Genomic DNA, 27,351 nt, shown 5'->3' with positions numbered 1-27,351 from the left:
ATAATGAGTAGGTCAAAATCTAAGCGAAAAGCAGAATCTGGGAGGTGAACAGGGCACTGGCCCCTCATGCCCTGAAGGCGTTGGCCAAGCCAAGCCAAATCTGGGCTTTGGGGATTTGGGAAGAGGGAAGCTGAAGCCCAGGGTTCACGGAGGAGGCAGCACACCTGAAAGACACCCCCACCTAATGCTGGAACCCTAAAGGGCTACAGGCTTCAACTAGAAGGCGGAGGAACCTACACACCCCGCTAAGGGACCGCAAGGCTAGTCGCCCAAGGGCCCAGCAGAGCAGAGCGACTCTTCAGGAACGCAGCCCAAGTGGCTCTCCAGAGTCTGAAGCCCAGGTTCCTTCGCGTCACCTGGGGCGGAGGGCTAGAAAACCCAAGCCCAGGCTGCAGGAGCCCCCTAGGAGGAGCATCCTCTGCTTAGGCATCCGGACACCCCCCAGTAACCTCTCCCAGGGAAGAAGCAGTTCACACACAGCCTCCAGCAAGCCGGCAGCAAGGGGTGTGCAGAGAGGTCTGGCAAAGAGGGGTCTCCTTGGCCTTTCTTCCCGTTTGTGGGTGAGGGCTTCCCCCGATGGTCGCCAAGGCACCTCCTTGCACGGAGGCTCTGGGGTGCAACCTAAAAGAGGCGAACGTGTGTCCCCACTGTGTGCTGTGGGTGCTTCTTCAGAGGGAAGAGACGGGGAGAGGGATGGGAGGGATTAGCCCAGCCATGGCTGGAAGGAGCAGGCCCCAGTTCCCACTGGGGGCGGGAGAGGGGGGAATGGGGAGTGGTGTTTGAGGCCAGGGCGGGCCTTTGATGTGTGCGTGGACAGTGGGCGGTGGGCCTGTAATGGGGACTGCTGGGGGAAGCGCAGGTGAGCCCCTGGGGGCAGCCTTAGCATTGACCTACTTGGGACTCCCATAATTACTGCCCTCATTCCTGGGGAAGCTACAAATAGGGATGCCCTGTCCCTCGGCTTCTGGAACGGAAACGCCAACACCTGTGGTGAGTGGTGGCCGCTTGGTCCTTCCCTGGGTCGGCTGTTAGGGTAGCTCAGGGGGCCGCCCCGGTAGCCAGCCTGTCTCCTGACCCAGCGTCTGGGCATGGGGGTGGGCAGAGAGAGGACCACACAGGTGATGGGTGAGGGAAGTCCTACATGGTGGTTCAAGGGTTCTCCTGTGTCATGAAGGGCTCTCTGGAGGTTCAGGCCTGGGTGTGTGTGTGCAGAACTGAGGTCTGGCTCCAGGAGGGGACAGTGGGCTAGAAGTTCTGGTGGAGCCCTTAGTTGGCTCCTTGCCCTCTCCTTGCTCCCTTGCTTCATTCCCGGGGATGGGTTGGGACAAGCCAGGGCTGGAGGGAAAGATTCCTGCCAGGCTCCAGGCCCTGAGCTTCTGAAACAGTAGCAGAGGTGGTGCCAGGCAGACTGGCAGGAGCCCAGAAGGGCATGCTGTGCACCTCTGAGGCTCCTGACTCCCGGGGACCATGGCCTTTCCTCTCCAGGGAACATGGATACCTCGCTAGCCCTGGGCTGTCACAGAGAATTAGGACCCAGCAGGCTTGGCACCCCAGCCCCCTACTTCCCTGCCAATCAGAATGGCCATTTGCCCCAGCAGCAGGGGAATGGCTGGGGAGAGAGTATTGCCCTGTCTGTCCCGTGTTACAGGACTCCCGTCCCCTGGGGGAGCAGGAGTGAGTCACTGGGCTCACATGGAAACAGTTTGTCTTCCTGGCTGCCCAGGGTTTCCCTCGGCTGCAGCAATTATCCTGGAAGGGGACAGTGAGATTTAGGGAGGGGAGCAATTCCAGGATGGCTTCCCCTCCATCAGAACTGGGTCTGGAGGATGGCCTCCAGCACGTAAGGAAGGCCGGTCACAGATTGGTAAAACCCTGAGTGGGCCAACTCCCCAGAGACCTTCTGGTTCATGTCCCCGCTAGGCCTGCGGGTGGGACTGAGCCCACCTCAAGGCCTCTGAGACCCAGGGAGAAATGGCTGGCCCAGGTGCTCGCTGGCAGGGGCAGAGGCTCCCAGTGTTTCTTTTGACTGCAGTTTCCTTGGGTTCAGGGCAGGAGGCAGGGGGTCTGGGGGGTTCCCTCTCAGACTGGACCCTCCCTGCCCTTGCTCAGCTTCCCCGAGGGCCTGAGGGCAAGGACCTCCTACGCAGGTTCCTTCAGGAAGGGGCTCTGGGGTCCTGAGGGGAGGAGAGCTCTAGGGTGGGAGCAGGGGACGCCGAGCAGGGGACTGAGCCATTTCTGGGTGTTGTGGGTCAGAGAAGGTGGGCAAGTGTCAGGGAGTCCCCAGGGAGCTCCGCTGTGGGGGTGAGGGTGGTGGGCGAGTCAGTTTGCACTGACGCTGGGAAGTGAGACCTCTTTGTCCAGGAGAATCACAATGGGGACAGCGGGAAGGGAACTAGTGTGGTCAGGGAGGGTTGCTGGGAGGAGGGAGAGCTTGGGGGGCCTGAACCTGGTGGAGATTACGTCCGGAAGAGCCCCCGGGAAACACCAGGAAGGGGTCCCTGGGAAGTTCCGTGGGCAGAGAGGCTGGCTGGCCTCTGCTGCAGCTCGCATCCTTGCTCTGTGACAGTGAGGATGACCCGGCCCCTGGAGCAGGCAGTAGCTGCCATCGTGTGCACCTTCCAGGAATATGCAGGGCGCTGCGGGGACAAGTACAAGCTCTGTCAGTCGGAGCTCAAGGAGCTGCTGCAGAAGGAGATGCCCACCTGGACCCCGGTGAGCCCCGGGCTGCCCGCCCTTCCCTGACAGCAGAGGGACAAGCACGAGTGTAGGGCAGCAGGCGGGCAGAGGATAGGCCCAGGGAGGGAGGGAACCGACACAGCACAAGCCTCAGTTTCCTCATCTAGAAGATGGGGTGACGGTCACTGCTGCTACTTTGCAGGGTTTGGGGAGGATCAAGTGAGAGCTCAGTGGAGACAGACTAAAACAGCAGGCACTTGACAGTGAAGAGCAGGCCCCGGGTAAACGGCTGAGAAAGGGGGACAGAAATGGGCATGCTCCTCACCGGGAGAGGGAGGCTGAGGTTGGTGCCCAGGAGGCTGTGGGTTGTGGGGGGAGGGGAAGCAATGTGGGGGGGCTCTTCTGCCTTCCTTATCCTGCTCGTCCATCCCTTCCCATCCTGCCCTGGCACAGACTGAGTTTCGGGAGTGCGACTACAATAAATTCATGAGTGTCCTGGACACCAACAAGGACTGCGAGGTGGACTTCGCCGAGTACGTGCGCTCGCTGGCCTGCCTCTGTCTCTACTGCCACGAGTACTTCAAGGACTGCCGCCCAGAGCCCCCCTGTGCTGAGTAGCCTCCACCCGGGGCTGGCCTTGGGCAGTCTCCCACGCCCTGCCTGTCCTTCCTCCTGTCACTCTTTTGATCTGGAATTGCCCAGGTTCAGCCCATTTTACCCAAGGCTCAGAGACCTTCCCAGGATGCCCAGATGCCCAGCTGGCGAGGGGTGGCACAGCTATCAACCCCTGCTGCCTCTCTGCTGTGGACGGGAGGGGTCGGCTCTGAGGCCAGGCCCAGCAGGGTGTGCATAGGCCATGCCAGGAGGGAAGGGCCTGTCTAACCCCTAATAAAGCACTGGTGTCAGCTTGGTTGGTTGATTCTTCTGAGAGGACATGCTGGGCCGTGGGACAGGGTGCTGCAGAGCTCTTTGTTCCTCTCTGGACTTTTCCACTGGAGGAAGGAGGCTGAGGGCGGGAGCTGGAGCTCCCCTCGGGCCCTGAGGGCAGTTTCAAATGCCGCAGATGCACTGGTCTCAATGGTCCAGCAGGAGGGTGGGGTCACTCCCATCCAGAGGACCCTGGGGACTCCCTCTGCTTTGTCTTTGAGGGAGAAGCCCCCATCTTGGGCTATCAAAAAGGGAGGGTCATGGTGGGGGTGCAGGGGACAAAACTGAACCCTCCTGATGGGATGTTCCTAGGAGGAGGGTGGGGCCGAGGGGGTGGGGTGGGGCTGTGGGAGCCCAGAGGGCAGCACTAATAGGATTAGGGTGTCCAGGTGTTTGCTCCCAGCCAGGGAAGCTTCTCTGTATGGGAGGGGGGTATTTTGAGACAAACCCCACCCCTGAAACCACAGTCCCTTGGGGGCCTTAATGCCCACTACTGGTCCTATTCAATCCTGAGTGGGATGCCACACCTTGAGAGGTTAATCCGTTTCTTGCCCACCACTAGCTCCCCTAGCCACCTGGCTTCTTTATTCCTGACACCCATCCCAATCTTTAACGGCCCCTCCTGACCCCTTCTCTGAAACTTGCATCCATTCCTGAGTCCCACAGCTCACTCCCACCCCCCACTCCACCACACCTCCCCCAGAGCGTTCCCATGGATATTCCTGGGGTGTCCCAATCCCCTCCTGGACCTGCTCCCCCACACATTACACCACCGCCATCATGGTTTGGGGAGGGAAGAAGAGCTTACTAAGCTGTCCCGCTGCACTGGCCTGGGCTCCCCTCCCAAGTTCCTGGGCCACCCCCCACCTGTCACTGTGTGGGAATGGCTTCTCCTTTCCTGTCAGGTGGGCTACTCCCTCCCTGTCCCCACACCTCAGCACAGACTGCCCTGTCTTCCAACCCCCGACACCCAGGCTAAGTTGTGGACACTGGGTGGTACCCATCCTCTGGGGGTCCCTGCTGGTGTACCCCGTGCCCATCTGCGCCTCGGGGAGGGGAAGCTTGGCTTCCGCCCTGGTGGAGGGGGCTGTGGCACTTACCACAGCAGGAGGGCAGTTTCCGCTCTCCCCCATCCCCTGCATGGGCAGGGCCTGGCTGGGTATAAATAGGTCAGACTGCTGGGCTCTCCCCACAGCTCTCCCCAGCATTTCCTCTCTCTTGGTCTGGTGAGTTGTGTGGCCTGACCGGCAGGCAAGGGGTGTCCGAGGCCGAGGCTGGGGTAGGAGAAGGGGAGAGTGTGGGGGGGCAGATGTACCAAATGGATCCAGATGTGAGATTCTGATGTGGAAGCTCCGGTGCGAGTGCACACGAGTGCGCACGCGTGTACGTGTGTGCACAGGTGTGTGTGAGAGAGTGAAAAAAGAAAACGGGTGTAGGTGGCTGGATTCCAGCTCTCAGAGAGCTTCTGAGGGGCCAGGGCTTGGATGTGCTGCTGCCACAGTGTGTCTGGTGCGCGTGCCCCACGATTGGCCCGCTGGCTTGTGTCTTCTGGGTTGCACAAGCTCTTGTGTGCACACTCGGGTGTGGGAGGCAAAGCGAAGGCACCTGTGGGCTTTTGCCTCTGCCTGCACCCCGCAGCCCAGCCCAAGAGAACTCGGCCTCCGTCCCCTCCCCTGCACCCCCACCTCTGCCACCTCTTCCCGCCCGTCCCTGTGCTGGGTGCTGGGCACTAGGCAGTAGGCAGCTGTTTTTTTCCGCTGCAGGCCCCTGGGCAGGCCTCCAGCAGCCGCGCCCATGCTGGGAGGGAGAAGAATGAGCCGGGGCGGGGCACTTGTGGCTGGCAGAGGGCTGGAAAAACGCTGTTGTTGAAGCCAGACCAGAGGGAGGCCCAGGGGCTTGCTGCCTGGATCTCCAGAGCCACTGCCCAAAGCACATAGTCCCCACTGTGCACCGCTTCCTCGCCAGGAGGGGTCCCTTGGGGTGGGAGTAGAGTCTCACCAAGTGCCCCTCAAGCTGGGAGTGGAGTGGGGCTCTAGGTACATTGCTGAGGTTTGCTGGGCAAGACGCCTCCTGCCCCCAGGTCCCGACTGCTGCCATGGCTTGCCCCTGGGTGTGATGGTGCCCACCTTCCACAAGTGCTCTGGCAAAGAGGGCGACAAGTTCAGGCTCAACAAGGCAGGGCTAAAGGAACTCCTGACCCGGGAGCTGCCCAGCTTCCTGGGGGTGAGTGGGCCCTGCTTGGGAGTATGCCCTCCTGTGGGGCCGTCCCCAGGAGGAGGGGTGGGGCCCTGCTTTAGCTCCAGCTGGCATCTGTCACTAAGCTGGGTACATGGGGGCCTGGAAGCACAGTCAACATCCGGCTACCTCAGTGGTCCCCAGCAGGGAGAGGGTCGGGAGTGAGCCAGCAGGGCACAGGTCAGACTCTGCACACACTTTGCACAATTCACTGAAGGGAAAACTAAGTCTCAGAGAGGTGGGTGACTTCTCAAGGTAGTTATTCACCAGGTCGCCATCCAGACTGGTGCACACCTATACCCCAGCGATCTGGGGGGTCGAGGCAGGAAGGTCTCCAATTCGAGGCCAGTCTGGGCAACTTAGTGAGACCCTGACTGAAAAATGTAACGAGGTCTGGGGCTGGGGTTGTGGCTCAGTGGTAGAGGGCTTTCCCAGCAGCACCACATATAAATAAATTAATTAAATAAAGGTCCATCAACCACTAAAAACAATATCAAAAACAAGAGAGAGGTCTGGGGATGTATCTCGGTGGTAGAGCACCTCTGGATTCAGTCTCCAGTACAAAAAAAAAAAAAAAAAAAAAAAAAAAGTGATCTAGAACCAGGACTGTCGGATCCTGCCACCCAACAATGAACGGTGTTCTATCTGTGGAGGCATGATTACGGAGACACACACACACCTAGACTTCTCCTGCAAACACACTGCTTTCAGCACCATTATCTAATTGAAACGTTGGAACAATCTTGGGTGAAGATGTGGTCCCCCTCATTTCCCAGTTACAACAGATACTCAGAATCCCTCCCCCAGGAGCTCCTTCTCCCCCCGAGTCTGGAGGTGGAAAGCTGGTCTAGACTTGGCTCTGTTCCCTGGGCTTCTGTTCTCTACCGTAGCCTTTTCTCCCTCCAGAAAAGGACAGATGAAGCTGCCTTCCAGAAGCTGATGAGCAACTTGGACAGCAACAGGGACAACGAGGTGGACTTCCAGGAGTACTGCGTCTTCCTGTCCTGCATCGCCATGATGTGCAACGAATTCTTTGAAGGCTTCCCTGATAAGCAGCCCCGGAAGAAGTAAAGGTTCCTCCGATGCAGCTGGGGCTGGAGGTCTGCCAAAGAGGTCTTCCAGGTCGGCAGATGAGTTCATGCCGTGGTGCGGAACCCTGAGCAAGTTCAATAAAAAAATATTTGGAAGCTATAAGGCTGATGATCCGAGGGATATGTCACGGGGTGGCGGAGGGGAGCACTGGGAGTTGAGCTGCAGTTTAGTGAAGATTGGGGGGAATGTGGGGTGACCGAGGGGTGTGTGTGTGCGTGTGTGAATGCTGGGTAGAGCTGAGGCAGGGAGAGGGACCACCAGAGGTTGGGGAAGCCCCAGCTGTGGGATCTGAGCCAGCCCCCCATCCTCCAACTTCGTACTGAGGCTGGGATCCAAGGTCACATCTGCTCCTGGTTGGGGTCTGGAGGGAAGACAATAGGGCTGAGTCACAGGGAGGGAGTTGTGGGGTGAGTGGGCTGGGACGGGCTCCTGGCCCTGTTCTATTACCCTTCTAGCTCACTGGTTCTGAACCACAGGGAAGGATTACTTCTGTCCCTTTCCCGTCAATGGCTGGATCAGGGAGGGCCATGTCGGGGGGAGACGGTCAGCAGTGGCCTGAGAATATGGTAGTGCTCCAATCCACTGAATCTGCCCCCAGAGTGTCAGGGAGGGGATCTGTTATCAGGCTCCTTCACAGGTGGACAAGGGGCCTCAGAAGGGACGAGGGAGGGACAGTGACGGGGTAGGAGTGAGGGAGATGATGGGGAAATGACCATAGCTTTAGAGATAAAATTCCAGACAGATGATCTGATGAATGAAATTGAGATCCCCTGCCCCCAAAGAGGTCTGCTGTTGCTTTCCCTTAGGGTAGGCTAAAGGCTAGTGACTTCGGGGTACAGTGGGTGAGACTGAAGTTAGATTTCAGAGCTATTTCTGGATGATATGGGGGACCTTTTAGGAAGGGGTGCATAGAAAGTCCAGCCCAGAGGCTGCAGGGTTAGGTCCCCTTGACCTCTAAAGCTTCCCTTCTAATCACTCTGGGCCTTTCTCTCCGGCCTCAGAGGAGTGTGGCAGGTGACTCAGATATTCCCCTGGAATTTGACTGCAGAGGCTGGTCCAGGAAAAACCGCCTCCTCCCCTGCTCTCTCTGAGTCAATCTGCCATCTTTCCTGGGAGGCCCTCCCCCGAGCCTCCTCCTGCATCATTTTCTACTTCGGAAACTCCTGTTGCTTAGCAACCAGTCCCTGCTGCCTCACTAGCCTTGCAGCCGGGGGTGGGGAGGTGTCGGGCAGCAGGGAGACCCAGGCAGGCCAGGGTAGGGCTGTAGCAGTGGTGGGTACTGAGCCTCTAACCCATTCTGTTACAAGCAGTTGGCCTGGTGGTATGACATCATCTGAGAGGTGACCCTCCCTGACATTCACCCCATCCATGACTGCACCCTGCGCCTGGACCCCTTCTCCTAGCCGCAGCCTCTATGTCATCACAAAGTGCTAACCATTCCCTGGGTCCCCTCCCCAATCCCTGATTCTCAGTCCTCCGTGCCCAGAGTCTCCAACAATTCTTTCCCATGAAGAATTTCTTAGTGAAGTCTGAAAAAAAAAAATCATTCATTTAAGAGCCCTTTAAAAACTTTTGGCTTATTGGGAACAATGGCACATGCCTGTCATCTCAGCAATTTGGGAGGCTGAGGTAGGAGGATTGCAATTTGGAGGCCAGCCTGGGCAATTTACTCTCAGAGTAAAAAAGACTGGGGATGTAGTCTCAGTGGTAAAGCACCCTAAGTTCGATTTCCAGTACAAAAAAAACCCAAGAAAACTAAACAAATAAAACCTTTGGTTCAGGGCTAGCTAATGACCCTGACTTATAGGAAACACCTCCTCCACTGACGGTCAGGGGTCTCCAGGTGTCTCCTCTGCTCTTGGAGAGGGTGGTAGGACGGGACCCAATGTGGAGGCTGCCCTCGGCCTTGGGGAGATACCTTTTATTTGGCTCATCCCTCCTCAGCTTCTGTTTCCAAAACAGCCCGACTTCCCTTCGTCTGCCTATTGCTCTATCAGATGGTGAGTTCTGGTTTTTGGTTAGAAAAAGGACGTTTCTGGAACTGTGGATAGGTGTGCCCCTCCCTGCCCCCCACCTGTCAACAAGGAAGGCAACTGTGCAGCAGGGGTTTCTCCCCAGGGGAGTCCCAGGAGGACTGGGTGTCCTCGCGCCCCTGACCCCTCCTCATTGGCCCTTTTCTCCCTGATCCCCTGGGCCCTGGGAGCCAGGGAATAAAGGCAGAGAACGGGGGAGGGAGGCGGCGTCGGCTGCTTGCACTCCTCGGGTTCGCGCCCTCCTTGGTGAGTCCCTCCTTCTGATCTCTCTGTTCACCTCTGCTGGCCTGAGCTGGGTGACGAGGTCGCAGGGTGACCAGCCCCGCGGAAGGCCCGGCTGTGCAAGAGGGTGTGTGCTCCGGGAGGAGAGGGCAGAGTGCTGGGACTTGTGACTGCAGCCACGTCCTGGCTGAGCCTCCGGGTGGGCGGGGAGAAGCTGAGGATTTGGGGAGGTGGGAGATGAATGAGGGGTCCAGCTCAAGGACTGACGGGTGGGCTTTGGGCTGGAGGCAAGAGCCAGACATTCCTCCTCCTGGCTAAGGGCTCTCCCCCAGGTCGGCCTGCATTGCTCAAGTTCCCTGGGTAGGGCCTCCTCCTTCCCTGAGGGGAAGTGGTTTTGAGTCTGAGCTGCAGAAGCTCAGCTACCTCCGAGGGGGCTGTGCTGACAGTACTGAGGCCCTCAGTCCAACCCCACCTCTGGTCCAGGTCTCAGAAAGACCCTGGAGTTTGGAGTTAGATGTCAATCGTCCTCTGGCCTCCAGGCCTCCTGGGTGCAAGTCACCGGCCTGAGAACGGAGGTCAGACAGGCAAGTCCAGTCACCTCTTTCCTGCTTCCTGTTATGAGCTTTCAGCCCCAGCCCCTCCTACCCTCGGACACCTGTTGCCCTGTGCCCTACTTTACAGCAAGACATTCCTTGATATCAGGTGATTCGGGTGCTGGAGGAGAGGAGGTAAAACCAGGGCTCAGGCTGGACAGGACAGAGAAAAAAATCTTAACCCCTTCCCTGCTCTGCTATCGGTGACTAGTTCTTTTGGGGAGGTCATCTGTCCTCTTTCTGCCCCTAGCCCCCTGTGCCCACATCTCCCTAGTGGAGGAGTCCGCAGGTCCTTTGGGGGCTGGCCAGTCTCACTGTAATGTCCTTCTGGTGTTGGGTTTTGGTCTCATCATGGGTTCCAGTGCCCAGTCCTTGGAGGGAGGGGCTCTGGGTGGGCTAGTGATGATGGTGGGCAGAAGGTCTGGCTTCCTGAGGACTATGACTTCTCCTCTCCCCGCTCTAGAGCTGCACACTGTGATGGAGACTCCACTTGAGAAGGCCCTGACCACGATGGTCACCACATTCCACAAATATTCGGGGAGAGAGGGTAGCAAGCTGACCCTGAGTAGGAGGGAACTAAAGGAGTTGATCAAGAAGGAGCTGAGTCTTGGGGAGGTAGGTGACCATTTCTTCTCACCCCCCCCCCCCCCCCCGCAACAAAGTCACAAATCTGCCCTTGGGGGACTCAGGTCTAAGCCAGGAGTGGGGATGGCTGGAAGGTATGGCCAGAGACAGAAGGAAGAGGGTGGACTTCTCAAGCTAACAGAGCTCTGGATCTCTGAGCTGGGCGTGAGTCAGGCTTGCTGAGAAGGAGAAGGGCCGAGCCTGGGCTACACCGCAAGCCTGCGCAAGGGCTGTAAAATCAGAGGCAGATACTTTCTTTTCTTTTCTTCTTTAAAAACATTTTTAGATGTAGATGCACACAATACCTTTATTTTGTTTATTTAGCTTTTTATGTGGAGCTGGGGATGGAACCCAGTGCCTCATGCAGGCAAGGCAAGCGCTCCACCACTGAGCCCCAGCCCCAGCCCTGGATGCTTTCTTGATGGTGGGGCCAGGCTGTGACAGAAGTGGTGGAGCCTGTGCTGGGGATCCTGCAGGGTGAAAGTGCCAGGTATCTAGGTCAAGGGGGGACCCTGCCTGATCCTGTGTGCTGTGCCTGGCAGAGCCACGGCTCTCAGATGGTGCTGACCTGCAGATTAAGGGTTAGTTTGTGAACACAGGGTGGGAAGGAGACAGAGCTGATTATTATCAGATGGAGAAGGTAGAAGGGAGGTGACCGACAGAGGGGAAGGCCCATGAGTAGACATCATCTTATTTTTACAGTTAAAAAAAAAAAAAAAATCAAGGCTCAGGCTGGTTGTGGTGGTGCAATGTCAGCAATCCCAGAGACTGAGGAGGTGGAGGCAGGAGGACCACAAGTTCAAGACCAACTTGGGCTACTCAGTGAGACCCAGTCTCAAAATAAAGAATGAAAAGGGCTGGGGATGTAATTTGGTGGTCGGGCACCCCGGGGGTTTAATCCCCAGCACCTCGCAGGGGAGGAATAAAAACATCAAGAAACTTATATGGAATTTGTCCAGAGAGAGGCTGAGCTGCAGTTTCAGGGCAGTCCTGCGCATTACCCTCCCTTTTTCCTTGACAATTTGGCCTGGAGGCGAGGGAACACTGGGTAGGAAGGAGACACATCCTTCTGTCACATCCTGAACTCTGGAGGGCCCCCGAGAGAAGTTCCCTAGAGCATGCCCCCATGGGCAGAAGATGCAGCAGGGACAGGTGGTCTGCTCTCGGACCTTCCTGCCTGGATCTCACCATCCTGGAGTTGATGGGGGCAGAGGAAGGGGCTACCAGCTCATCAGGGGTTAGTTACTAGGGGACAGAGTCCCAGGGGAGGGCCTAGCTATAACAGGAGCCCAGAGAAGAACCAGGATCCTGTTGCAAAGAGGCATCCTGGATCCTAGGAACATCTGGAGCTGAGGGCAAAGACAGGGGAAGGCAGCATCTGCCTGTCTGTGGTTCCCTCCTGTTCCATCCTGAGGGCTCTGTCTCCACCCTTCTGGTGGAACCAGGGTGAGAGGACAGGGGACCAGACAGACAGCACAACCCAATGCTAGGCTGAGCTTCAGTCCAGCTCTCCTACGGGGAAGGCACAGAATGGCTTCTCAGCTTCCATGTACTGTTCTCGTGGGGACAGACTACTGCCAGGGGTGCACCTGGAATCCCAGCAACTCAGGAGTCTGAGGCAGGAGGATCCCGAGTTGGAGGCCAACCTGCACAACCCAGTGAGATCCTGTCTGAAAATAAAAAGGACTGGGGATGTGGCTCAGTGGAACAGCCCACCTAGGTTCAATCCCCAGCATGGCAAAAACAAACAAAACAAAACAAACAAACGGGACAGAATAAGTCTGAGATTTAGATGATGCTCAGTGTCACATAATCCTTAAGCTGTTTTTTATTAGGTATTAGCACGTGGAGGACGATCATGATTTTTGCATTAGCAGGGATTGAACATGGGGTGCTATATGACTGAGCTATATTCCCAGCCCCTTTTTATTTTAAGACGTGGTCTTGCTAAGTTGCCCAGGCTAGCCTCAAACTTGTGATCCTCTTGTCTCAGAGTCTAGGTAGCTGGGATTACAGGCTTGTGCCACCATGCCTGGCTAGTCCTTTGCTTTTGTTTTTTTGCAATCCTGGGGATCAAACCTAGGCCCTCAAACATGTTAGGCAAGAGCTTTACCACTAAACCACATCCCCAGCCTTAGGTTATCACTTCTCTAACAGGGGAAGGTGTGGAGGAGGGAGAGACTAGGCTAACTTTCCTATTGTAATTTATTTGGAGACAGGAGTCAGGTCACGGATCCCTACTGGGGGCCAGGCCCTGAGCCAGGTGTGGGCTGGTGGGGGGAGATTCTGGGGATCAGCATGCATACAGGGGTGCTGACTTAGCTGGAGATCACGTTGAGGGTGCCTTGTGTAGTGGAGCAGGGCAGGGAGGGGTTTCTGAGCTGTCCCTCCACCTGGACCCTTGCAGAAGATGAAGGAGAGCAGCATCGACAACCTGATGAAGAGCCTGGATAAAAACAGCGACCAGGAGATTGACTTCAAGGAGTACTCGGTGTTCCTGACCACACTGTGCATGGCCTACAATGACTTCTTCCTGGAGGACAACCAATGACCGGGGCTCCCCTCTGCCCTCTCTGTTTGCCACAGCTGTTGACCTCTCTAGCTCCTTTGACAGCCCTCTTTGGCCCCTGAGCCTCCTCTTCCTTCCTGATAGACTCTTCCAGCGGAGGCAATAAAGATTTTCCATCTCAAGTGTCTGGAGGCTGTTCTTGAAGGTGTCTTGTCCCCTCTGTGTGGGTGGGAAAGGGCACATAGATGTCCTCCAGATGTCCTCCATTAGTGAGTGGAGACAGTTTCTGGGTGTTAGGGTCCTGGGCGCCCACCCCACCTGCCGTCCCTCTGTGTGAATGTCATGGAGCTTGTCCTGGCTTAGTTTTGCCCTCCTGAAAAACAGGGAGGCTTTGCAGGATCTCTGCAGGCTGCAGAACAGCAGAGGAAACTAACAGAGAAAGTACTTTGAGAGTGAAGAGGCCGGAGCGCTGGGTGTGGCTCAGAAGGCAGTGATGACAATCAGTTCTGGCTTGTGGCTAGCTCATGGGGCAGTCTGGCTCGGCTCCAGCCCTTTCCCTTTGCTGCATCCCCTCTCAGAAGCATTTTCCCCCTGCCCCAATTGTCTCTGGGGGCCAGTGCTTTCTTCTCCCTCCTCCTCCCCCTCTCTAGATTTTTTTTCTCAAGAGAGGATCTGGAAAACTTTTCACTCAAGAGTGAATAACTAATGCGGGGGGCAGGACTTGGCTCAGGCGGGAGTGCAGTTCAACGTGAGACGGTTGTGGGAGTGGAATTCCAGGCGGGGTCGGGGGTGGGGGGTGGAGTGTTGATATTGAGAGGAATTTGTTGTTGGTGGGGACGGGTGATCTAGAGTCTTTGAATCATCTTGGGACCCCTGGCTGCTCCCTCTCCCTCCTCTAAAATTGACCCTGATCACCCTGAGGGGGTGGGGGACACCGGTCTCTTGTGAGATCCTCCCTCCCTGTCCCCTCCCCACACGGTCGCTACTTTAGGGCCACATTCAAGCCCTGGCAGGCCGGTGGCTGAGGAAGATGCAGGGATGACCGCGGCCACCGCCCCCCCGCCCCGCCCCCGGACCTCCCTCTCCATGCCCTGTCATAGACCACGAAGGGCAAAGTGAACTATGAAAATTTGGGGGGAACTCTGATGTCACCTGGCCTGCAGTGGTCTCCCCTAGACACCCTAGTCCGGCTGCTAGGCTTTCTCAATCCGGTCCTACCCGGAACAGCCCTGGGCGTGGACATCGAGGGGACCCGGCGCGTGTGAGCGGGCTGGGGCGGGGCGGGGTGGGGCGGTGGGCTGTCCCCAGCCGGCCTCCCGGATGCGGCCGGCCGCTATAAGGCCAGCGGGACTGCGACACAGCCCGTCCCGTCGCTGCTCCCGTCTTGCTCCGCTGCCTCGATCGTGGTGAGTTCTCGCCGGGACAGCGCAGGGGTCCTCCTAGGACCGGCCCGCGCTCGGGGCCAGCCGTCCCCGCTCGCCACCCCCTGCCTCCCCGTCGGGGTCGGGATTCACTGGCCCCGTCCGCGGTGCTGGGGCCGGAGGGACGGCTGGGAGAGGCGGGCTGTGCCAGGCAGCCCCGGGGCGGCGCCGAGTGTGCTTTCCTGGGGTGCGGGAGGGTGTGTCCTGGGTGTGTCGTTGTCGCAGTGTGTGGCCCTGAGAGGTGTGAGGGCAGCGTCCATCCCCTTCCCTTTTTCTGGATTATCCTGGAGACGAGTCCTCGGCCTGATCTAAGCCATCGGCCCGTTCGCTCCTCAGAACCCTGAACCGTCTCTATTCCCCCGCGGTGGCCTCTTGGGGCGCTGTCCCCTGGCCTCAGTCTGCTCCCACCTCTCCTGCGCTGCCTCCTGATGCCACCTGTGTGTGGCCTGAGGCTGGGGGGTTCAGGCAGGTCGTGGGGACAGAGCTCTGGGGGTGTGTGGTGAGCAAGAAGTCCCTGGTGCTGTGACACTAACCAGCCCTTCTGTCACCAGCTCTAGGTCCAGCCCTCAGTCATGGCGTGCCCCCTGGATCAGGCCATCGGTCTGCTCGTGGCCATCTTCCACAAGTACTCGGGCAGGGAGGGGGACAAGAGCACCCTGAGCAAGAAGGAGCTCAAGGAACTGATCCAGAAGGAGCTCTCCATCGGCGCCGTGAGTAGCCTCCTCCCCAGGCCCCTCTGCCCACTCAGCCATCTGGCCCTGGGCCGCTGGCCTCCCGGAGCTGAAGATCCATTCCCTCCGGGGTGGGGATAGTCTTATCCCGGTGTTCATTCCCCCAAGGGAGGAGCAGGGACTGAAGAGAGGTAAAGCCAAGCTGAACCCAAGGTGGATGTCCCTGAGCAGAGTGGCCTGGGAGGGAGGAAGGCAGAGCACCCAGGGGCTCATCCTTGAGTCTGCACTTTCCCTTCTAACACTTTAGAAGCTGCAGGATGCTGAAATTTCAAGGCTGATGGAAGACCTGGACCGGAACAAGGACCAGGAGGTGAACTTCCAGGAGTATGTCACCTTCCTAGGGGCCTTGGCTTTGATCTACAATGATGCCCTCAAGGACTACAAATAAGTTGGGAAGGTGGAGATGCCCTCTGGGGGCTTGTCTGAGTCCAATCCAGTGGTGGGTAATTGCACAATAAATTTTGTTGTCGTTGTTGTTATTGTTGAATCCATCCTTGTCTCATGGCTTTCCAGGGATTTCTGATTCCTCCTTGGTCTGGCTGTTCCAGCCATCAGGAAGCCTGCTTCCTTGTTAACCTCTGCACTGACTCACTGGCCGTCTGCCCTGTACGGCTGCTGCTAGCTCTTAAGGAGACTTTATGTGAATTAGAAAAGATGCCCCCACCTTGGGGAAGCCATCTTAAGGAAGGCTCAAGTGGTCTCCAGCAGAGATCTAGGGTGAGGCTGGAGAAGGAAGTGGTGTCTGGGCTGTGAGGGAGCTTGGGGTCCCTGGAAGTGGAGCAGAGACCGTCCTAGCAGCTCCCTGAAGACATGTTTTGCTCTGGGTGTGGTGACAGGGGAAGTGCTGGATGGGCCCTGGGGTGGGGCCAATCCACTCTCTCACCCTAGGGAGGTGGGTGTAGCTGGCACCTCTGAGATGCAGGAGTCCCGGTCTGAGCTGGTTTCTGAGACCACTAAAGACTGTAGAGTTGATTGAAGCTACTCATGCGCCAGTTGCAGGTCGAGAGGCACATTTTATTTTATTTTTGTATTTTCATGGTGCTGGGGGTCAAACCCAGGGCCTCAAGCATGCCAGGTAAGTGCTCTACCACTGAGCCCCATCACCAGCCCATGGAGAAGCCCACTAGAATTCTCTCTCCCTGCGTTCAGAGATGGGGTCCTTTATGTTGGGGGTCGTGGCCTGAGGAGCTGGCAGCCCCATGAACTTGTGAATCATGAGGTGCTCACACATGGGGCACAATAGGGGTCCCTGGGATGGGCCAAACGCAGCAGCTTCTGTTAATATTGACCCAGCCGATCCCTGAAGTGTCATTTGAATGAATCACCCGCCTTCCGCCTGGAGCCAAGCCCAGCGCTCAGCCCCCCTCAGAGAAGATGACTAATTGACTTATTGTCTATTGTCTGCATCAGTGTTTTCAGGCTGGAGGGTGGGGTCCGGGGAGATGAAGGGGCTTTTTACTCGACATTCCTTGCCTCTAGGCCTTGTCCAAACAGGGCAAGTTTCTCCCTGAATCCTGGGGAAAAAGTACCTCGACCTCAGATGGAGACCACTTCCTCCTTCCTCCCCTCCCCTCCTCCCTGTGCAACTCTGTGGAATTAAGCCCGCGGCAGGGGCACCCGTAAGCCGCGGAGAGCCGCACCTTTAGGAACCCTTCCTCCCGGGGTTGCCTCCCTTGCGCCGCCCTGCGGGGTTATCAGGAAGGACCACGTCTCCGCGCTGTTCAGTCCCATGGAAAAGTACTCGCCCCCTTCCCCGCCGCCGCCCAGGGGCCGACAGTTTGGGGCGCGGAGACAGCGCCCTCTCGCGGGCAGAGAGCAGGGCCCCTGCGGGAGAGTCGCGGGAGGGGCGGGGGGCGCGGGGTGGGTTTTCTTGGGCCCCGGCAGAGGGGTCAACCGTGTTAGGGTTGGCGCACAGGGTCACAGCCCTGGAGACGGATCTTGGCGCTCAGAGGAGGTTAAGGCAGAAGGATCTCCCGGTGCCCAGCCATCAACTTCACCTGAGGCCCGCCCACTCTAAGCAAAGTCAAGCGAGGGTCGGTGAGAGGCCAGGAGAGCTGGGTGCGAGTCAGTGCTGCCCCGCAGGGAAGGGTCTTGTTTCAGTGGGCAGATGGGTCCAGGCTGCGGGGAGCGTTGCTCGGGCAAGGGCATACGGTCCGCTTTTCTAGGGGGTTCTGGAGGGTGGGCCGCCCAGAGGTTGGAGAGAAGCACAGGTGCACAGAACACCTGTCCTTTAACTTCTGCGTCTCTACAGGATGGAAAGGGACAGGAGCAAATGCTTCCGTTTGCTTTAGTGACATAATTTTAAATTTTAAAAAAGAATACATTTTATTTTGTTTTTGCGGTGGGGAGTAGGGAAGCGGCATTTACAATGGAATCTGGTAGGTGAAGCAATCAAGGGGTGGGATTGAGTGTGGCTAGGTGCACAGACTGCCCCTCCCCACACTTGGGACCTAACCTAGGGGCGCTCTGCTCCTGAGCTACATCCCTATCCCTTTTTTTTTTTTTATTTTATATTTTCGGACTGGGTCTAAATTCATGAGGCTGACCTCGAATTTACGATTCTCCTGCCTCAGCCTCCAGTCTCTGAGATTACAGGTGTGTGCCACCACATCTGGCTTCCAGGGTTAGATTTCTTTGTGTGTAACCTGCTTGGGCTTCACAATCTTCTTGAACCCATGGAAGTGATTTTTTTTTTAATAATTTTTTTGTACCTTTATTTTATTTATTGGTTTTTGTGTGGTGCTGAGGATCAAACCCAGGGCCTCTCTTTTCTTCTCTTTCTGGAACTGTGAGAAAATTTCCCCTGGATTGAACCCAGGGGAGCTCTACCTGGAGATATGTCTCCAGGTTGTGTTTTATTTTGAGGGGGGGGGTTCTCACTATGTTGCTCAGGCTGACCTCCAATCTCCTGATCCTCCTGTCTCAGTGTCCTGAGCTGCTGGGGTTACAGGCATGCACCACCACCCAGCACCCGCTCCACCCAGCACCCGCTCCACCCAGCACCCGCTTTTGTTTTGTGATTTTTGACCGTGAACACAGTCTTTGGAAACCTTGTGGGTGGAAATTTTTGGAGGCCTCTTAGTTGAAGCTGGTTTCTTTATAGCAAGTTTAAATTTGTCTTAGCAGATTCTGGGGGCACACTTGAGGGATGACTAGATTGTTTAATTGAGAGTCCCCTCCCCTCCCCCAAACCCAATACCCAGATTTAAAGAAGGCAAATTCTCCAGAGTCTCTAGATGTGTAGGTTTATCTCTACCTCACACTTACCCTACAGGGGAGGCTTTTGAAAGCTCAGCTTTATGTAGGGGTGGAGGAGACAGGGCTTCCCCAATATGCTCCCTCCTTAGGAAAGATCTTGAGTACTGGCAAACGCCCTCAGGCAAAACCCAGCTTCCAAGCTGCCATTTCTCTGAGTTTCTGTTTTTATTTAGATTTAACCTCTTAAGTTATCCTGCTAAATATCCTACTGTTGCACTTTGATAAGGACTTTCAGCCAGGTGTGGTGGTGCACGTCTTTAATCCCAGTCACTCTATCTGGGAGGCTGAGGCAGGAGAACTGGGAGGTTCAAGGTCGGCTTGGGCAACTTGGTGAGACTCTGTCTCAAAAATCAAAAAATGAAAAATAAAAAACAAGGGCTGGGGATGTAGCTCAGTGGTAGGGTGCCCCTGGGCTCAATTCTCCGTACTGAAAATGAATAAATAAATTCATATTTTTACATAATAAAAGTGTTTATACTTTAAGTAACGGTTTTAGATGTTTCTGGCTGGCCAAGGTACTTATTCTGCCATTTTGTTAGTCATCTTTTCATCATTGAGACCAGAATATCTGACCCAAACAACTTGGAGGAGTAAAGATTTATTTTGGCTCATAGTTTCAGAACTTTGGATCTGGAGTCAAACGTGCTACCGTTGTGCCACCAGGTTCTAGTTCCAGAACTTGTCGTCCTCAGTCGGCTGCCTCCATTGCGTTGGGCCTCAGGTGAGGTGGAACGTCGTGGCAGAACGGTAGGGCATATTAAAACTCTCAGTTCATGGTAGCCTGGAGGGAGTTGAGGGGGAGGACGAGAGGGAAGGAGGAATGGGCCAGAAACAAGAGAGTCCCCAAGGACACACCCCCAGTGACATACTTCCCGCCGCCACACCCTGCCTGCCTAGTTTCCACCACTTCCCATTAGTCCATCAGCCATCAGTGCATCAATCCATCCATAAGAGCAATGTCCTCACCATCTAATCACTCTGGGCACTGCTGCCTTGGGGACCTAGCCTTCAACACGTCAGCTTCTGGGGGACATTCCAGATCCAAACCATAATAGCTATCATTTGTTCTTTTATTCAACACATTGATGCTCAGGAAGTGCCTCCGTGTGCCAGAAACCACCCTCATTGCTGGGGACGCTGGGAAGGACGAGATACCCTGTCTGACTCAAGGGAATTCTCAACCCACAGCCCTAAGAGGAACTCATTTCAGTTTACTTAGAAACGTGATTTTAATGGATTGTACAGCTGCAATAAGATATCTCACAAAAAACGCATGGCTCAACTGCTTTATCCGGGAGCCAGGCTGCCAGTCTGAAGAAGTGTGGGGTACCAGTGCTGGGTGGGCTGTTGGCGGTGGGTGGGTCCCCGGAGGTACCCTAGGCAGGGCTGCTGAGGACAGTTATACAAGAGTGCTCTGCACAGAAAATCCCTGACAGGGAGTCAGTGCAGGCTGAAATTCAGTGTGTGCTGCACTTTTTGAACCACCACCTTGGTGCCTGGCTGCACACGGTCGGGAGGATGAGACACCTTTTCTACATTTGCACAAAGGTGACACCTGGATTAGCAGGCTCGGGGATGTTATGTAGCTACGGGACTCAGGGGGATGCCAGTGGCCAGGGCCTGGGAACCTCTTCCTCGTTTCTGGCTAGGAGACTTACTTTTACCCATTATATGTTCGGTCTCTTCCCAGAACTTCATTTTTATTATGTGTTTATTTATTTTTGGGTCCTGGGGATTGAACTCAGGGGCACTCAACCACTGAGCCCCATCCCCATCCCTATTTTGTATTTTATTCAGAGACAGGGTCTCACTGAGTTGCTTAGGCCCTCTCTAAATTGTTGAGGCTGGATTTGAACTCAAGATCCTCCTGCCTCAGTCTCCTGAGCTGCTGGGATGACAGGTGTGTGCCACCATGCTCTGCTCCAGAATTTCATTGTTAAAACCCACATTTTGAAAAGCCCAGGGGCACTGCATCAATGAGCTGTCTCCAGCCCTTTTTATTTTTTACCGTGAGACAGGGTCTCTCTTAGTTGTCCAGGTTGGACTTAAAACTCATGCTCCTCTTACCTCAGCCTCCTGAGTGGCTGGGATTACAGGTGTGCATTGCAGCACCTGGTGGTTTATGCTACCTTAAAAAAAATTGTGATATGCTCTAACTGTGGTTAGGATGAAGAGTAGAACTGTCCAGCCTGACAGGGAGGAGGGGGTGTGGGTATTCTGGTGGAGGTGCACCTTGGGACTGTGAAGGAGAAGTTAATTTGGCTCTGGACACTTCTACATGCTTTCTTTCCTAACTTGTCAACTGAATTCATATTATTTATATGCCTATTTCTCACAATTAAATACTTTTTTTTTTTTTGGAACCAGGGATTGAACCCAGAGGTGCTTTACCACTGGGCCACATCATCCCCAGCCCTTTTTATATTTTATTTATAGACAGGGTCTTGCTGAGTTGCTTAGGGTCTCACTAATTGCTGAAGCTGGCTTTGAACTTGCAATCTTTGTGCCTCAGCCTCCAGAGCCACTGAGATTACAGGCGAGCACCACTGTGCAGAGTAAATATCTTTATATACATCCTTAAGTGGATGCTTTTTTTTTTTTTTTTTTAATGGCACAGACTCCCAGAAGTGAAACTGCTGGGTGTAGGGCGTATGCATATTTAATATAAATTCCTATTGCTATATTACTTTCCAAAACATCAATAACACTTCACACTTCCCATTAGAAGTGAGACAGCCTTTCTGGCATCTCTGATAGCCTTAGGCAGGATCATTTAAAAAAGTTTTGGCCAGTGAAATTGGAAATAAAGATCAGGCGTGGGTCCTCAGGGATGGTTCAGAAGCCTCCCTGCCATGGGGTGTGGTTCAGAGAGTGTCTCAGGGCCCCTTACGGTATTGCAGTCGCAGTCAGAGCCCTACATTTTTCTTTTTCTTTTCTTTTCTTCTTCTTCTTCTTTTTTTTTTTTTTAACTGTGCACGTAAAGGTCTGACAGAGCTGTGAAAGGTACAGCCCCCTGCAGGTGGTGGGAATGTTCCTGCAGAATCTGCACCTAACGTCACATAAACAGAGAGCATCTTGTTCCTTACAGAGGCGCGTAGGGACTACTGTGCCATTGCCACCTGACATAGCATGTAGGTATGTGCAATGGATGGACAAATCATACGATTATTTATCACAAATAAACTCGCTTCACATCTCTCAAAAACAGATCCTATTTTTCACGGATGTGGAGGTTCGTGTATGAGAAATGGTCGCGTGCTTATTTAGCTCAGCCGTGCAGAGCTCGTGTGTATGCCACTAAGCACTTTAAAAGTTGGTCTCCTTTTGAAAACATCTGCTTAGATTTAGGATTCTTAAACTATCGTGACACTAATGAGATGCATGGGTAGAAATTAGGAAGTGATACATCCACGGTTCTGGGGATGTAAGGGGAGGAAGGACTCAAGGGAACAGTCTTCCCTTAAAAACTTCCAGAAGGAAAAGAAACTTTGAACCTAGGAGGTGGCTGGGGCCACCCAGTCCAGAGGAGAGGGACCTGTGTACTTACCATTTCAGGCTCAGAGCGCTGCCAACTGGCTTTCCGTCAAGCAGAGATCTTATCCTACCCCCAAGGACTGTTTTCCTCCAGAAGACAGAAGATGTCCGTTCTGACTCAGGTGGGAAGTGTGTCTCTCCTACAGACGTTGTCCTAACGGGTCTGACCAGGGCTGTGGGGTGCGGCGGCAGGGCAGGTCCCCCCTCGAGGCAGAACTAGTCCTGCAATGACAAACTGTAGGAGAGAAAACTTCCACAGGAGAAACTAGATATTCCTTTAAATGTTTCTCATCAGGCTTCTCCAGGGTCTTACTTTAAGGAAGGGTCCTAGGGACAGACCTCTAAGCCCTGGGTGTGGGTGGTTAGGGAAGGTTTGAACAGGAGGGGCCGTGATGGACATCAAGAGATTTGGAGGCGGGGAGGTGCTGGACTGGACAGAGTCGGAAGCCGATGTTGAGGTACTGAGGGTCTGGAGTGGAGGAGATGGCGGGGGAGGTAGACAGGTGCTCAAAGATGCACATGGAGGCTTCGCTGGACAAAGGACAGCAGGGTGGAGTCCTGGGAGGTAGGATGGAGCCAAGGGGGGAGACTGGGGTGGCATATTCTTGGCTCCTGGTGGCCAGGCGGCCCACGGTGGCACTCCTGCACTTCACTTGGAGACCTAGTGTAGGTGGTGACAGGAGCAGACCCAGTGGGCCCTGAAGAGGGGCGGGGGAGGGAAGGGGTCTTGCTCCACAAGAAGCAAGAGTCACTGAAGGAGGAAGGCCTTCCTGTCCTCCAGGCTCAGACCAGGGCTTTCAGACGGCGGCGGGGGGTGCGCAGGCTCCCTCTGAGGATGCCTCTTTTCCCTCTTCCTCCCCGAGTCCTCGGGCTCCATTTCTGCCCCACCAAGCTCCTCCCTTGGGGCACTCCATTTCACCCACCGTGAGGAGGTCCTAGCTGTAGTCCCTTGGCTTTCTAGAATGTTCCTGGAGCTTTCCCGTCCTGGCTCGCCAGCTCTGAAGGGTGGGGCCAAGGTCCTCGACCAGAAGGCTCCAGCTGGGCTCCTGATACCCATGACCGGGCAGCAGGGGACCTATGACTCCCATGTCCCTAGGCATCTTAGCCTCTGGGCCCTTCCCCCATAGAAAGATATCAAAGATCATATTTTCTGATGCTGTTGATGAAGGCACATAGAAGCCAAGACGGTTTCTGGACATTTCATGTCAATGAGGTCAGCAGTATGTGGCCTTCTGTGACAGACTTCTTCCGCTTAGCACAGGGTGTTCAAGGTTCCGCTGTCCTGTGGCACGTGAGGGCCCTTGATTCTTCCTGTGGTTGAATAACAGGGCTTCACAGGTACGTACCCATTCACCAGCTGGATTCCCCTACTTTTTGGCTATTATGGATAAGACTACACGAACATTCATACAGGTTTTGTGCAGGCAGATGTTTTCCGTTCTCTTGGAGACAGATACCCAGGAGTGGACGGCCTTTCTTATATAGAGACAGCAAATTACGGCACTTTTAACGTCACCGACCCTCTTCCTGGTTGTCCGAGTTTAGGTAGGAGACGTCCCCCCCAAGTTCATTTGTGAGACAATGCAAGAAAGTTTAGAGGTGAAATCATGGGGTTATGGGAGCTTTAATGGAATCAGCCTCTGAGTCCACTGACAGGATTCACTGGGTGGTGACTGAGGGCAGGTAGGGTGTGGCTGGAGGAGGTGGTCGCGGGTGTGCCTTTGGGGTTTACCTTTTGTCCCTGCTGAGTGAAGCTCTTTCTTTCCTGATCGCTGTATCCTGGGCTGCTTTCCTCCTCCTCACCCCTCCACCTCCGCGTTCCGCCGCACTCAGGCTCAGAGCCAGGAGTCGTCCATCTGTGGAAAGAGAGCTCTAAAATGATGAATAGCAAATAAACTTTTCCTGCTCTAAAATTGTTCTTCTCAAGTCTTTTTGGTCACAGTGGTGAAAAAGCTAACGAAAACACTTGTGAAGTAGCAATTCTGACATTATCATGGCCTAATTCCCTCAGATTCTTCTCCTTCTCCTTCGGTTTTTTTTTTTTTTTTTGAACCAGGCATTGAACTCAGGGGCACTTGAGCACTGAGCCACTTCCCCAGCCCTATTTTGTGTTTTATTGAAAGACAGTGTCTCCATGAATTGCTTAGTGCCTCACTATTGCTGAGGCTGGCTTTGAACTTGTGATCCTCTTACCTCAGCCTCCTGAGCTGCTGGGATTACAGGCGTGCGTCACCACACCTGGCCCTCAGAGATTCTTTACAAGGGTCACTGTGTTAGAGTTGTATAGCCCCCCAGTGCTAGGGATTGAGCTCAGGGACGGTATCACTGAGCTACATTCCCAGCCCTTTTTAAATTTGGAGATAGAATCTCTCTAAGTTGCCCAGCCTTGACTTGAACTTGTAATCCTCCTACCACAGTCTCCCTAATTGCTAGGACTTCAGGCGTGAGCTACTCTACCTGGCAGCTCTGTATAGTTCTGCTTGAACCAATGGAGTATTTGGTGTGAGCTCCAAATAGATCTTCTGCTGCAGTCCAGCTGGATGGGCAAAATAACCGGGGGGTGACGAGCAACTTGTGTAGATTGATACAGCAGGAGTGGGAGCCGTTTATTGTGGGACAGGAGGGGTATATATACATTCCACACAGCTTATCTTAATTAACGTAAACTAGATACAGCAGCCAACCCATAAGGAATCTCCACACTTAATGGCTCGCTGGCGTTACTTCACAAACCACTCCCTCTGGCAAAATGCCAGGCGCCATCCTGACTTGTTTACAGACCCTAACAATCTTCCCAATCCCCATCTTTCTCCCTGAGCAGAGAAGGGGATGGGGGGTGTTCTTTACCTATGGCCACACAGGGATACCCAGCTGTCCAGTCTGTGATTGGGCTCTGGAGCCCAGCTCCCTGTGCACGGGGTCCTTGGGTCATAGCTCGACCACAGCACTTGCAGCATCTGTTCACCCCAGGACTGCAAACGCCCTCCCACAGTGTGCCCTCACTGGAGGCCTGAGCATGCTCAAGCTAATTGTACCCCTCAAAGCCTCTGTTCTGTTCTCTTAAACGGAGATGCTGCTAGGTGTGGTGGACAGTTGTAAGTTCAAGGCCAGCCTCTGCCACTTAGCCAGACTGTGTTTCAAAATAAAAAATAAAAAGAACCGGGGATATGTGGCTCAGTGGGAGAGTGCGCTTGGTGGGGTTCAATCCCCAGAACAGGGGTGGGAGTGGAGGGAACGGAGATGCAAATTACCTTCCTGTTAGAGGTGTGAGAATGAAAGGAAGTAATACGTTTACAGTACCTGGTACAGTATTATAGTGGATGATAATTATAACGAGTTTTATTAATATAGTGAAGTGATAATAACATAGCAAATACTTATTAGGTAGTTTTGAGTTTGTTGAGAGGTTAGAGATGCTTTTCTATTACCAGATCCCTCAAAGCTCAAGGGTGTGGACAGCTGGGAACCCAGCATCTATCACCTCCTTACAAGGGAGAAAGCCACATGCTGGTGTCCCTCAGAGCAGCCACCCAGGACTCACTCAGCATCGGGCTGAAGTGACTAAGGTCAGGTCTGGGTCAAGAAGTAGCAGGTACACTTGTTAAAGGTGACATTCTGGGGAGTGGGCCTGGGGCAGGGCAGAGGAAGGTTGTTTTCCTTATAAGGTACAACTTGAATCCCTGCCTCCTGATGCTGGGGATTGGACCTAAAGGCACCTTACCACTGCGCTACATCCCTGGCCCTTTTTATTTTTTATTTTGAGACAGGTCTCACTGCCCAGGCCAGCTTGGAACTTGTGATTCTCCTGCCTTAGCCTCTGGGGTTGCTGGGATAACAGGTGTGTGTCACTGCCTGGCACCGAATTCTTTATTATTATTATTATTATTATCAGGGATCGAACCCAGGAGCTCTTAACCACTGAGCCACATCCCCAGCCCTTTTCTATATTTTTATTCAGAGACAGGGTCTCACTGAGTTGCTAGGGCCTCGCTCATTGCTGAGGCTGGCTTTGAATTCTCGATCCTCCTGCCTCAGCCTCCCCAGTGGCTGGGAGGACAGGTGGGCGCCACCACGCCCAGCTGAATTCTTTATTTTTAAACTAAGTAGCCATATGTCAAAATGACAACCGCAGTACACAAAGCTGACAGATCCAGCCATAGGGAAATGACATCACAGCCGCATTGCAGAAGTAGTCACCAGAGCTCAAGACCCAAACGATTCAAAGGGACTGTGGGCAGGGACAATGTGCAATTCAGTTTGTCACCTTGTGTGGTCACTATTTGGAGATAAGCCATAAGAACAAAGACCACAGAAAGAGCCAAGCTGGCCGAGGCCCAGCACTGTGGAGGATGAGTCCCGTGCACGCCGAGACCGTCCCACTCACCCCAACACCTGGGGAAGGAGGTCGACCAGGAGGAGATGCTTGTGGGTCTGGGCATTCAGAAAGGCGCCAGGGCCCAGTCAGTAGAGGAGGGCCTCCGTGGGGTGGAATTCCCTGGGGGGGCTTGCCGTCTGTGGAGGAGGGGGTGCGCGCTCCAGGGCAAGGGGCTGGTGGGTGGGATGGGAGCAGATTTTCCCACTGTGGTGGGGAAATCAAGCCTGGTCTTCCCGAGGGACGTGCTTGGGATCCGGAAGACAGAATCATCCCCACAAGGAACCAGCAAGAGAAAGGAGCAACCGCACATTCAGACTTCAGGTGTCTGAGGTCCGGAGAGCCGGCGTGCAGCCTGGACTGCAGAGCGCCTGAGCAGAGGGCCCCTCGAGGTGCCACGGCATGTGCAGAAAACCCACAGAAGGCCAAGGACACAGTGGACACCAAGAGAATAAGAAGCAGAGGTCCCCGGGACAGTGAGATATTTAGCAAAGAAATTGAAGAGGGAAAAAATACAGTTAGTTTAGTGATAAATTTTTAGTATACTTATTATTTTTTTTAGAGAGATAGAGAGATTTTTTTAATATTTATTTTTTAGTTTTCGGCAGACACAGCGTCTTTATTTTATGTGGTACTGAGGATGGAACCCAGCGCCGCATGCATGCCAGGCGAGCGCGCTACCGCTTGAGCCACACCTCCAGCCCTTTAGTATACTTTTTGATACCAGGATAAAAGTGAATTCTGTAAATTATGATATGGTTGTGTTTATGGGAAGAAAGGGTTTTTGGGTTTTGGTTTATCATTAGAATCCTGCAAAGGGCCTGCCAGGGGCATTGCTGGCCAGTTCCTAAGTGGTAATCACTTACGTCTGGGGCAAGTGGGCAAAGCATGTTTTCTCCATAATGCACAAGAGAGTCCTGCGTCCTGGGTGTGTGTGTGTGGGGGGGGCGCGGGGGAAGGAGCAAAGGGCAGTAAACTTAGGAATTTTTAGGAATTTTGAAGAGACATTGTTACAGAGAAGAAAATAAAAATATTAACAATTCAGAGTTCTACCTGTGCTTTCCAGTTGGGTGTCTCCACTACTTTCCTGTGCCTTTGACTTTCACATGGTTGTACTCCTGGTG

The 27,351-nt window shown here is 54.5% G+C and overlaps 4 protein-coding genes across 5 annotated transcripts; all 4 read left to right on the top strand.

The window, feature by feature from the left end:
• The first annotated feature begins 2,571 nt into the window (after positions 1-2,571).
• S100a3 (S100 calcium binding protein A3) lies at positions 2,572-3,294 on the top strand. The gene is made up of 2 exons (XM_076861636.1): positions 2,572-2,712; positions 3,130-3,294. The coding sequence occupies exons 1-2, from the start codon at positions 2,572-2,574 to the stop codon at positions 3,292-3,294; spliced, it is 306 nt and encodes a 101-aa protein (XP_076717751.1).
• Positions 3,295-4,747: 1,453 nt separating this feature from the next.
• Positions 4,748-6,909, top strand: S100a4 (S100 calcium binding protein A4). Of its 2 annotated transcripts, XM_076861637.1 has the most exons (3): positions 4,812-4,829; positions 5,684-5,826; positions 6,745-6,909. In XM_076861637.1, the coding sequence occupies exons 2-3, from the start codon at positions 5,719-5,721 to the stop codon at positions 6,907-6,909; spliced, it is 273 nt and encodes a 90-aa protein (XP_076717752.1). In that variant the 5' UTR covers positions 4,812-4,829; positions 5,684-5,718. The 2 variants fall into 2 exon arrangements, 1 of the variants encoding a protein (XP_076717752.1); XR_013091876.1 differs by lacking the exon at positions 5,684-5,826 and having other exon boundaries at positions 4,748-4,829; positions 6,745-6,833.
• On the top strand, positions 6,891-12,953 carry S100a5 (S100 calcium binding protein A5). The gene is made up of 3 exons (XM_076861634.1): positions 6,891-6,960; positions 10,242-10,393; positions 12,810-12,953. Exons 1-3 carry the CDS (start codon positions 6,921-6,923, stop codon positions 12,951-12,953), a joined length of 336 nt encoding a protein of 111 aa, XP_076717749.1. The 5' UTR covers positions 6,891-6,920.
• Positions 12,954-14,232: 1,279 nt separating this feature from the next.
• On the top strand, positions 14,233-15,542 carry S100a6 (S100 calcium binding protein A6). Its single transcript, XM_076861817.1, has 3 exons — positions 14,233-14,317; positions 14,884-15,042; positions 15,311-15,542. Exons 2-3 carry the CDS (start codon positions 14,905-14,907, stop codon positions 15,449-15,451), a joined length of 279 nt encoding a protein of 92 aa, XP_076717932.1. The 5' UTR covers positions 14,233-14,317; positions 14,884-14,904; the 3' UTR covers positions 15,452-15,542.
• The last annotated feature ends 11,809 nt before the right edge of the window (positions 15,543-27,351 follow it).

Source organism: Callospermophilus lateralis, chromosome 7 (genome assembly GCF_048772815.1).
Source record: "Callospermophilus lateralis isolate mCalLat2 chromosome 7, mCalLat2.hap1, whole genome shotgun sequence".
NCBI classification, from domain to species: domain Eukaryota; kingdom Metazoa; phylum Chordata; class Mammalia; order Rodentia; family Sciuridae; genus Callospermophilus; species Callospermophilus lateralis.
Note: the sequence above shows the minus strand (reverse complement) of the source record. Positions and strands in the feature narration are given on the sequence as shown.

Bases quoted from the DNA above. Each gene is read 5' to 3' on its own strand.
- S100a4 (XM_076861637.1), top strand. From the start codon at position 5,719: ATGGTGCCCACCTTCCACAAGTGCTCTGGCAAAGAGGGCGACAAGTTC. The intron at 5,827-6,744 runs GTGAGTGGGCCC...TTCTCCCTCCAG, and splicing joins AGCTGCCCAGCTTCCTGGGG to AAAAGGACAGATGAAGCTGC.
- S100a3 (XM_076861636.1), top strand. From the start codon at position 2,572: ATGACCCGGCCCCTGGAGCAGGCAGTAGCTGCCATCGTGTGCACCTTC. The intron at 2,713-3,129 runs GTGAGCCCCGGG...GCCCTGGCACAG, and splicing joins AGATGCCCACCTGGACCCCG to ACTGAGTTTCGGGAGTGCGA.
- S100a6 (XM_076861817.1), top strand. From the start codon at position 14,905: ATGGCGTGCCCCCTGGATCAGGCCATCGGTCTGCTCGTGGCCATCTTC. The intron at 15,043-15,310 runs GTGAGTAGCCTC...CTAACACTTTAG, and splicing joins AGGAGCTCTCCATCGGCGCC to AAGCTGCAGGATGCTGAAAT.
- S100a5 (XM_076861634.1), top strand. From the start codon at position 6,921: ATGCAGCTGGGGCTGGAGGTCTGCCAAAGAGGTCTTCCAG. The intron at 6,961-10,241 runs GTCGGCAGATGA...TCCCCGCTCTAG, and splicing joins CTGCCAAAGAGGTCTTCCAG to AGCTGCACACTGTGATGGAG. The intron at 10,394-12,809 runs GTAGGTGACCAT...GGACCCTTGCAG, and splicing joins AGGAGCTGAGTCTTGGGGAG to AAGATGAAGGAGAGCAGCAT.